Genomic DNA, 11,278 nt, shown 5'->3' with positions numbered 1-11,278 from the left:
CTTGCGTTCCCTGGAAAGCAAATCCCTGGAAAACAGCCTCTTTTTTCCATGACAAGACATAATTTTGGTGTTCACTTGCTTTCCAGGGAAAATAGAATTACACATGTGGAATTTCTGCAATAAGTCAAAATATGACATGGAAAAGCCCATTTTCCCCTCTTTAGGGATTTCATTTCCGACCAAAAACACTCGGATTTCGTTTCCCTGGGAAACTAGTGCAAAAAGAAGGGCAAGCAGTTTCCTTGGAAACCTTTTCCTGTGCAAGTGAACAGTCCAGGGAAACCTTTTCCTGCACAGATTCCCTGGATTTCTTTTCCTAATGCCACGCCAGATTCCCGAGAAACATTTTCTTTTCCTTTCCCGGGAAAACAAGTGAACAGAGCCTAGGGGAATATTCAAAAAATTCCAAGAGGAGATTTCTGCTCTCACCAATTGTAGTGCAAAGTTTGTCAAGGAAGATGGTGAAATAACAACGTATGTTGTGAAAGAACGGAAACGAAATCACAAAGGAGAGAAGAATGTAAGGAGTATGAAGTGTTGTTTAATGCCTCTAAAGTAACAGTTTCTTGCATTTGTCGTTTATTTGAATTCCAAGGTATTTTATGTAGGCATTCAATACTTGTACTTATAAATTCCGATGTTGAAAAAATTCCAACTCATTACATATTACCACGATGGAGAAAGGATGCAAAGCGCGCACATATATTTGATCAAGGTCGTGATCCAGTTCAACAAGATAGTTGTATGGAGCGTTTTGATGATCTATGTCAACTGTCCATTGCTTTTGCAGAAGAAGGGGCACTATCCGCAGAGAAGTATAAAGTTGCACGGAAGGGTTAGATAAACTTTGTCTTGCAAATGAATCTCTCGATGTAGTCGAGAAATCTAATAAAAAGAGAAAGCATAGGAGTACTGATGGCATACACACTAGCACGAAGACTATTAGTAGACATGGGAGCGAAGCAACTCAAGTAAATGAAGCATCACCGATGATCACTATACATAGTCCTCTTCACGTGTATGGTTTTAAGTTAGATAGAGATTTTTTCCTAATTGTGTTGAATATTTTAAGTAATTGAACTGATTAATTTCTATGCTAATAATTCATTTTTTATATCTTTTGCAGAAACGATATGTCCCAACTAATCCAACAAGCATTTCATTCAATGTAGCACACAAGAGCCCTTTCAAGGATAAATGTAGAACACAAGATAGCTTTTCAAATTTAAATTTGACAGTAATAATATTAGTCACATCCCAATGCCGATCTTTGAAGTAACTTCTTATAGTTGTTTTAGTTTGATGTGCAGGACTCAAGCTTCTTTGTTCAATGGTGCACCAGTTGCAACCCTTTTGTCTCCTTTGAAGTTACATCCCATGCATTACTTAGATCGGTTATTGATAATAAGAACTTCTTTGATGGGCAGGTCCTATTATCAGGCGTACTCTCGGTCCCCATATCATTTTCCAATATTTAATTGTAATTATTTTGATAACACTCGACAATCGATTATGTCAAATAGAATTTTGTTACTGGCACATTTTCCATACAAAACCAATAGTGTATTTTTTTAAAACTAAATACATTATTATGTTTATTTTTTAAATAATTACGGGGCTTTTGACTATGTAATCATAATAAGTTGGTAAAATGAATGTAGAAGCGAAATTTCAAAAGTGTTCACCTATTAGGGGTGTTGCGAGGTTCAAATGATAAAAATACCCCCATTTTCTAAGCAATTTAGTTTTTATCCTCCGCCTATCTCCCTCCTATCACTATGCCGTTCGACGATTGTCATCGCTCTCCTTGCTCCTCCAAATCACCATCGCCCGCTGCCTCCCTCCAACCATAGAAGAGGAAGAGGAAGAGGAAGAGGAAGATGAAGAGAAAGTAGAACAAATCGTGTTCAATTGACAAAAGATCACGTTCAATCAATCAAAATGGGTCTAATTTGAATAAAAATATGTTAAATTGCAGAAAAAAATTAAATTGGTTAATTTTTGCTTGAATCGACAAAAACAGGTGAAAAATAGATAACAAGGGTAATTTTTGTCTACGATGATAAAAGAAAGAGAGGCGCAAATGAAAAGTAAACAAGGGTATTTTTTGTCTTTTGAAACCACAACCTTGCTTGGTAAATAATTTTTAAATAACTCCATGTAGTCATTTTGGCAACTCATTGAAATTAAAAATCCCACAAGTGATGAGAATTCAAAAAATATTAATTTGATTATTTTGGTTGATCAAATCAAGGAACATTTTGCTTTAAAATTTTGAAAAAAATAATAATAATGAAAAGTATTATATATTATGCTCAATTCAAAATTAGGGTTTAATATATATGATTTAGTGGTTAACTATTGATAACATTGTGCTCATAAATTTATTGCTTGTAATTACCAATTTGATGATGATTATTTAGGCATGTGTAGTACAAGTGATGTGATCACCGTTCCCGCTCAACAAATGAGAAATTACTAATAGGATCTAACTCTAGGTATGTCTAGTTTTAGTTTTAACAGAGCGAATAAAACCCTTGGGGCCCGTTTGGATACCTCATATATTGTATTTGGATTTGGAATTGAGTTTTGAATACAAAGTGATTAGATCAGGCAGCTCATGTTGAGAGAGAGAGAGAGAGAGAGAGAGAGAGAGAGAGAGAGAGAGAGAAGGGGGTACTTCCTATTGGAGGGGAGAGGTTGAGGAGCGAAGAAAGAGAAGGAAACTGCCAGATGTGGATTTCTAATTTCTTATTTGCACAGCTTATTTGGAAATCTGATTTTTTTCACTGTCAGTTGCTGAATTGGAAATCCAAGAATTTGATCGGATCCAAATTACAATGCAAAAAGGGCTACAAATGTGAGAAATCCAAATCAAAATCTTCTCTGCATCCAAACGGGCACTTGAGGTTCTACAATTTTTGGAAAGTACAATATTTGGAATTTTAAGTCTTGAAGATAGCATCATTGGCCTTGACCCTTGAGGTTGAGCATGAAGTGGATCAAAAGCGGTTGGGGGTTCGACTGTCACATCACTTTTTTTTTTTGCTAACAATAGATCATCGGATCTTCAAATCTTTTTGAAATTCAACATTAAAGTCTAAGGATGTACTGTATGTGCCATATAGTAAAACTTTAGCCATTGGCTAAGCCCCTATAAATGTATTTTTCAAGACTGCATTAGTTGTTTTATATTGATTCACTTTCAGGGGCATTGGATAACCTGAATGGGCTGAATTTGGATGCACACAGGGGTTTAACATGAGTAAAAAAATAAGGTTGAATTTGGATAGTCGATCCACGTTCCTTTCTTGGGTTGGATTAGGTACCCGATGGGCAATTAAATTTTCATTAAAATGGAAGCTTGAGCCCACCTTGTGTTTGGGCTGGTTTGGTTTCAAACTTTTAGACACCGGTTTTACTCAGGTGTATCCCTACCCATGTAAAGTCATCCCAACTTTTTACCCATACACACCATCCTCGCTCCAAAAATTTGATCGACGTGTCTCCTCTTCTCCGGTGCCTGTCAAAATAGAAACCAACTCCCACTTATAAAGGTGTGGAAGCTTTTACCTTGTAGAGATTTAGTGTAAGTAGTCATCCGGGAGGAGACAAGCATTGGATTTATGTGTAACTTTCCTCCTAGAATAGTGGTAAGTAGTGTTTGGTTGTCTACCTCGATTGTATGTACCAAAAAATACTCATCTGAATTATAGAAATGACCAAAATACCTTTAGATCATTGAAAATTGGCTACTTGCACCACACAAAGTTTGTGTATCTACAATAAGTGTATGCATCCATAAAAACATTCTCATCGAAATTTACCAAAATGCCCCTTTTCACATAACATGGCCAACTCGATCTTGTAGAAAATGACTAAACCACCCCTATCATCTCAATCTTCCAAAGCGCCATCTGCCCCCCCCCCCCCCTCCCCCGACCACCACACACACACACAGAGAGAGAGAGAGAGAGAGAGAGAGAGAGAGAGAGAGAGAGAGAGAGAGAGAGAGAGAGAGAGAGAGAGAGAGAGATGTTGCCCTCGCTATTGTTATTTCTTCTACTTAATTTTGTTCTTGTAGTGGTGGTTATTTATGCATTAGAAATGGGCAGTGATAAATCGACCCCCGTATAGGGCTAGTGCTTAGAGAGACAGAGACATGGGGGTCGATTTATCACTGCCCGTCTGCCCTTAGAAAAGGGTCTTCATTTTTTGTTTTCACTGTGTCATTTAGATAGTGTTTTGGGGGTCACTGTCGATGGGATTGTGAGGTCTAGTCGTCTAGAGAGGTGGTTGTTGTCGTGGTTGTAGTTGTTAGGGTTTTCTTCAATATGCTGTCATGCTATTGTTGGTGGTGCTGTCTGTGTTATCATCATTTTTTTTATTCTTTTCATATTATAAGTAGGAAAATGATATTTCCACCCTCTTTTCAGCATTTACAACCCCGTCTTGTCTGTTTTTCCTAAAATTACTGCAATCCCACCTTCATTTTCAGGAAAAAGACAAGCAAAAGGGGTGAAAATATTGATAATTAAGGGAGTTGGAACTTGATTAAGGTCATTTTCCCTTACAAGTACTGTTATAATGTACATTTCAATTGTTGGTATTACACCCCCACTTCTTATTATAAAAGTTGGCACCCCTCATCTCAATAATTTCAAGGTCTACAAGAAAGTCGAGTTCTAACAACAGTTAAAACTACGGGTAAAAGTCCTAAAGCCTACCTGCTACGGGTATAACCTCTATCCATGGAGATTACCCTTAGTTCTAGTAATTTTGAAGATAAATAATAAACACCATATTTCTTATTATTGCTATTGTTCTAGTTGCACTTACGCGGTATGATACTTTTTAATAAAATAAAATTCCATGAAATATTTCTCAATTCAAAGAGACAGATTTTTTTTTGAGACACAAAATCAAACCTTTCAATTAATTATCACAGAGATCCTTCGGAACTTGATTACATACATACATATCATCATGAAGAATAAAGTACAGCTACAAAACCAAAGCTCTCCCAATCTTATTCACCTTCCTCAACAACTTCATCCATCATCTTTAAAATAAGGAACCTTTATTCCTCCTTTTGTTCATGAATCCTCCTCAGAGTTATGTAATCCCAGATTCTTTGGATTACCTAACAAGTGGGAAGATCGCTCGGAGGCGGTAGAAGTGATTGATTGGGACCTTTGCCATTATCCACCACAAATGCCATCTTAAGACCCCATGTTGTGTGCACTTCCAGGTGACAATGCATGAACCAGACTCCTACAATCACAGTTGAAAACACATAATAAGAAGGCTTCATTAAGACATGTCTCCTCATCAGAACATACTTATATAGAATCTAAGTCATAAATATCGTTCTCTGAAATTTCTCGGGGAGGAAAATCACGGAGTATATTATTATTTTTTAATTTATTTGGGTTTATATTGAAAAACTGATATAAAAAAAATTATTTAAAAATATATAATTTTAAAAAAAATATGAAGTGTAGAATATCATAAAAATATCATGACACCTTTCACGGTAAATAATAAAATGGAGAATATCGCTATGTTTTAAAAAAATCTAGGGATTATATTGGGTTGTCGTTTTATCAAAATATCGCAATAAAAACTTGATATTTTGAAAAAGTTGGATTCAATAGTATCCAATTTCTTTCCAAGTTTTCGAATTTTTAAAATTTTCAGCCACTATTGTTTGTATCTCTCGGAAAATGGCTTCATTTTCAGGGAAAGACAAACAAAGATGGATGGAAATATCATTTTTCCCAAATTCATATAATTCTTTGTAAGAATGGGATTACCTGGGTTATCAGCTCTGAATCTAATGGCAGTCCATCCACCAGAAGGAACTCCGATCGTGTTTCTCTCTACCGGATCGACAAGATTGAAACCGGCCTGATCAGTCTTTGCATTGTAATTCCCTACCCCCCTCCCAACTGAAAAGAAATTGAATCCATGAAGATGGACAGGATGATTCTCCGGGGATATTAAACCTGTGTCCTGTAAGACCAATTGCACTGTATCATTGTACTTGAGTTTATAAACCCGGGTCCCATTCAAGGTTGCTAAGTTTGCCGTTGTCAGATTTCCGGTATAATTGAAGGTCGCCGGAGGGTTGGCCGGAAAATCGGTCGTGAAGACGCCACTTATATTGAAAAAATGCGCCTGGAGGAGGGCCGTAGTGGGCATGACAAAGCTCACATTGTTAATATCCGCCACCACCCGGCTCCCGTTAGTGCAAGTCGAGCATGGATTGACACCTGTTGAAGTATAAAGATTAAATAATGCCATCTCTAAGGGCTTAAGCTTTTTGAGTAATTGGTTATTTCACATGGTATCATAAGCTTTTTGAGTAATTGATTGTTTCACATGGTATCAGAGCTATTGCCTCACGACAAGTCTTGGGATCAAAACCCAACAACTCCTTGATATTAAAAATTCATGTGTACAACCAACCCAAAAGAGGGATAACATGTGCCACGTGTAGGCTAACCCTAAAAAAGAGGGGCCACACACTTCATAGTTTAAGTTTTTGGAGCAATTGAAAGTTTTCACAATACCTAATCCGACGGCGAAGAGAAGGGAGTGATCGATAGTTTTCGGCACCAAGGCTGGAAATTTTTTCGAATTTAAACTGCGGAGAGCCGTTGAGAAATTGGAAGCAATCGGGGTGGCGTTTTGGGGTGGGGGATTGGTGAAGGTGGTAGGAGAAGTGGAGAGGGTGCCGGAGTAGTGTACGAAGGCGGTGGCCGTGGAATTGTCGACAGCGATCGGAGAGTCCATGAAGGGGGAGGCGGCGACTAGGTATCGACCGGAGACTTGGTTGGCTTTGAGGAGAACGTTGGTGGTTTGACCGGGGGTGATGATAATGGTGTCCGTGGTTAATGGCTTGGTGTAGATGGCATCAACTTCCACGACGGTCAGTTGGTGGCCGGCTATCTTGAAGAAGAGTTCTTCATTAAGTGCAGCGTTGATTATACGTAGCATGTATGTTTTGCCATTCTCTACTTTTAACTTGAACCCTCCTGCGTATTATAGCACGATGACCAAAAATAGAATTTAATCAGAACAAGGAAAACTTTATATTGGAAATGAGTTTTATGGCTAAAATGGTCAAATAGACTATTTCAATTCAACTCGATGAGTCAATTTGAAACTAGGACGAGTTGATGAAGCGACAACAAAACGAATTGGCGGGTCCAAAACTCGCTAGAGTAGAAAAGGCAAAAAATTGCCACTTAGAACTTGAATTCCTGACATTAAAAATTAAAATCAAACTTTCTTACCCCTCGGCTACGCCTCGATGTAAGTTATAATATAAAGATTTAGAGAAATGATTTTAGCACTCCATTGTTTTGATAAGATGCACGAGTGTTTCCGTTAGTACTTAAAGGGCCTATAAGAGCTTTTTGAGAACTGTAAAAATCCTCATGACAGGCCTTTAAATGCTAGACGATAAGATGCTTTGTGCGTTCTTATCAAAACATTGGAGTTTTGATATCAATTCCCAAGATATATTCTATATGAACTCAAGGCTTTAGCTAGCCATTGGCAGCTGGGTTGAGTTGACTTGAGTCAACTCAGTTTCAAGTTGAGTTTTCGGGTGTTTAACCTATAAATTTAAAAAATCTATTTATTTTTTTGGTGCTCTGTTTTTAGTCTTCTTCTGCTGAGTAAAGAAACCATGTGTGAAGAATTTTCATTAAGAAAAAATTGGGGATTTTTGGTGACAAAAATGTTTCGACCGACGGTAAAAAAAATATTTTCTTTTGACTCAAAATTTTCTTTCAATTTCAAAATTTGACCCAGCAGAGCATAGTGAACTCTCTAATACCATTTCACTCTACCGATATTCTAAACAAATAGAATTTGGAGTCTACGTGCTTGGGAAAATAGATTCAACTCAGTTCAAGATCAGAATCAAATGAGTTGACTCAGTTCAAGTTCCGAGTCAAACAAGTTTGTTTCTTAAATTTCATCGATGTGGACAAAATTGAGCACTCTATGACTGTGTTATATATTACCCTGAGAAGAGCAATTAGAGAGTGGCCCAGGGTGGCCGCCGATGGTGTGGGCGTCCGATACATTTGGTGCCGAACCAGACTTCATAGCCTGATTGATCACGGCTTCAACATCTGATTTCCACCATTCACCTGCAATTTGGAAGTTCAAATCAAAACAAAAGCCAAAGTGAATGAAAATTTTAGGGGTCACCTTAGAAAAAATAATCAAATCGAACAAGCTCACCCAATATCACGACCACTTCTTTATCGGGCGTCGGGAACGGATAAGGAACGTAGGGAACACGGAGTTTGGGTAGGATGACAATGGCGCCGTGCACGGTCGCCCTTAGCCAAAAGATGTGAGCGTGCCACCAAAGCGTCCCTCTTTGGCCCGTGAGGGTGAAGTTGTACACATAGCTGTTCCCAGTCTGGATCGGACACTGTGTGATGTATGCCGGCCCATCGGCCCATCCAGTGCGGAGCTGTCGGACCCCATGCCTGTGATAACCAAACCCACACTCATGTCTCCAAATAAAAAATATACCAATTTCAAGGGAAAAACAGTCATTTCACTCTTCGCGGAACGAAAATTTGTGTGGGTGATAGTTTGAAATGACTATTTTGCCTTGGGAATCTTCCCATGCCAAAGTGAATAGGAGATGTCTTTAATGTGAAGAACAGCGTTAGTATGTGATATTTTGCTCACCAGTGGATGCTAATGTTGTATTTGACGTGGTTGGTGACTTTGACCAGAACGTTATCACCCTCCCTCGCATACAGAGTTGGGCCTGGGAATTTTCCGTTCACTGTAACGATTGGTTTGGTTGAGCATAGCCGACTCGTGTTCCTCAGCACCACCTACGCATTTTATCAAACACATTTTGAAAACTCGCCTAAAAGTTAGGAATGAATAGTCAGAGATACCCAATGCGCAAATCCATGCTATTTACTGTAGACCCTTGAATTTCTTCTATGAAATCAACAGTTCCTACAGTGATTAAAGGACATCCTTTCCCTATGTATTTTCTCTAGAAGTTGGTCTTCCTTTTAATCGTACTAAAAAAAGGACCTAGCATTTCGACTTAGCCAACTTTACATTCACTTGGGTTTTTATTTTGAACTCGGTTATGTCCAAAACTAGGTTGACTCAGCTGAGTTCCACGGCTGCTAAGTGAGCTTTTAAACATTGGAAATCAATAGCCAGATGAGGCATACATTGTGGGATCAGTCCTAACAACCAATTATGGGTCTCAAAGGGATGTTCATGTTCTTCGTCCCATGTGGAACGAGCATCTCATCAATAAGATAAAGGCCTACAAAAAGCCACACTTCAGCTTTTCTTGGCCGAACCTAAACAAGATCTGATGGACCAAGAGCTTAGGATCATAGATATATATGGGGCCAACATAAATTAGCCAAATTTAGTACTCACCATTCAGATCAATGGGCACAATTGCTTCCACATGGCGCATGTAGACCGAGGGAGTGGATGTAGACGGTTATTACAGTATAATAATTAATGTTCTAAAAATGATTTCTCACTTAATGGGGTTGTTTGGATGTAAGGAAGAGAAAAATATATAAAGTTTTTGATTTTTGAAAAATACTTCAAAGGGAAATGTTTTTACCAAACGCTGGAAAATCCATTTTCCAAGGAAAATAGTACATTCCATTGCATCTGTTTTGAGGCATTGCGTGCCATTACAGATCATGCCATGCATGGTGCACCATCTTATATACAAAGCAAACTTTTTACTTACATTGAACTTGTAATGACGAACTGTGCATTCTACGAGAGCAGGAAGAAGAAGGCAAGCTACCAAAACCAGAGCTCTAACCCAAGACTCCATTTTCCTCTCTCACTTTCTCTCTTTGTCTCTCCTTTGTCTTTTGCTCTCTTTTCCGTATATCCATGACTGACTGACCACCGCACCCTTATAAAGGGATTCAATTTTTTGCTGCAATGTCGTTTTTGCTCGTTAGGTGGAAGGGAACCTTGAGTAACAAGGTGTTTTGCAGATAACCATTTCTTCTAATTTTTTTTTCTTCTTGGTTGTAGCTTTCTTGCTTGTTACATAAAGCCGATACCCAACTCCTAATTCAATTAATTTACAGCCCTTTAACTGCCATTTTGGAGAGATTATAACTCTACTGAGAAATGTGTTGGTTGGAGATAGGCTGAGTCGTGTCCCTCTCACGTAAGATCTCGGCATAGAATTCCCCCCTTTTTTATTTTGTTTGGATGATCAGTCGAATATTCTCGGAAAAAGACCATGAATGCCCATTTGGGTACTTTTCTAGAATATAGAGGTCGATTGTCCAAATCATCTACCACCTTCCAAAGATAAGGGTAGGTAAGGTATTTCGTCCATTTTACTGCCCAAGGTTTACATGCCGATGTCATAGGTGGTTGCTTAAATGAGCAACCATGCAGAAGATTGTCAACCCACACGAACTGTCCCACGGATTCCCTCTTCGATCCGACTACATGTAGCTGGAACAGAGAGATGCAACAAGATCCACCGGATCTGATTCGGATCCAAATCACATGGCTGGAAATCAAGTCCGATCGGGACCCACACTAGGGCCCATTTTTTTTTTCTTAAATATTAAGAACAGATTATGGTGCCGAAAATCATTATTGGACTAAAATCTTACAATCTATTTCACTGACTATAGGTCTAATGATCTAACCTTAGATCTAGGGGAATAATATCCCCCCCCCCCCCCTTCTGACGGATAAAATCCCCCACTTTAACATTATCCGTTTAGTTTTAAGGGCAAAGGAAAGCGTTAAAGGGGGTGAATTTATCCTCAAGCAGTGAACCATTCTTACATAAACCGTTAAAGGGGTGGATTTTATCCGTTTAAGAGGGGAAAATATCATTTCCCTATATCTATCTTAGATTAACTTATCTAGCAACAGATTGCTAGAAAAGGTGAACAATCTAATTTGGAACTTTTATCGATTTGCCATCGATCAAAATGTGATCATGAATCAGTGGGATGGATCTTCCACTACCTCTCCCATTTGATCAGATCCAGGGGCGGAGCAACATGTAGCATAAGGGGGGCAACTGCCCTGTTGAGTTGGGCAAATCCTTAATAAGCCCAACTCAATTGGGCCCAGCCCCCTTTAAAATTTGAAATCTTGCCCCCCTTATGTATAAGCCTGTATAAGCTTGCCCCCCTTGTGCATAAATCCTGGCACCGCCACTGATCAGATCGAGAGTGAGATATGATCACCACGTTCGATGGTT

At 38.7% G+C, this 11,278-nt stretch overlaps 1 protein-coding gene across 1 annotated transcript; it reads right to left on the bottom strand.

The window, feature by feature from the left end:
* Positions 1 to 4,885: 4,885 nt before the first annotated feature.
* LOC143851274 (laccase-4-like) lies at positions 4,886 to 9,934 on the bottom strand. Its single transcript, XM_077360628.1, has 7 exons — positions 9,779 to 9,934; positions 8,725 to 8,876; positions 8,263 to 8,516; positions 8,040 to 8,168; positions 6,576 to 7,040; positions 5,817 to 6,275; positions 4,886 to 5,274 (listed from the first exon to the last, which is right to left on the bottom strand). Exons 1-7 carry the CDS (start codon positions 9,866 to 9,868, stop codon positions 5,144 to 5,146), a joined length of 1,680 nt encoding a protein of 559 aa, XP_077216743.1. The 5' UTR covers positions 9,869 to 9,934; the 3' UTR covers positions 4,886 to 5,143.
* Positions 9,935 to 11,278: the final 1,344 nt, after the last annotated feature.

Source organism: Tasmannia lanceolata, unplaced genomic scaffold (assembly GCF_043159265.1).
Source record: "Tasmannia lanceolata isolate RefF3 unplaced genomic scaffold, GAP_Taslan_0.1 ptg000018l, whole genome shotgun sequence".
NCBI classification, from domain to species: Eukaryota; Viridiplantae; Streptophyta; class Magnoliopsida; order Canellales; family Winteraceae; genus Tasmannia; species Tasmannia lanceolata.
The sequence above is the reverse complement of the archived record's forward strand: the minus strand, read 5'-3'. Positions and strand labels throughout refer to the sequence as shown.

Excerpts from the sequence above, each read along its gene's own strand:
- LOC143851274 (XM_077360628.1), bottom strand. The coding sequence starts at position 9,868 with ATGGAGTCTTGGGTTAGAGCTCTGGTTTTGGTAGCTTGCCTTCTTCTT. Across the intron at positions 7,041-8,039 it reads CTCTAATTGCTCTTCTCAGG|GAGGGTTCAAGTTAAAAGTA; the intron begins GTAATATATAAC and ends TATAATACGCAG. Across the intron at positions 5,275-5,816 it reads ATTCAGAGCTGATAACCCAG|GAGTCTGGTTCATGCATTGT; the intron begins GTAATCCCATTC and ends CTGTGATTGTAG.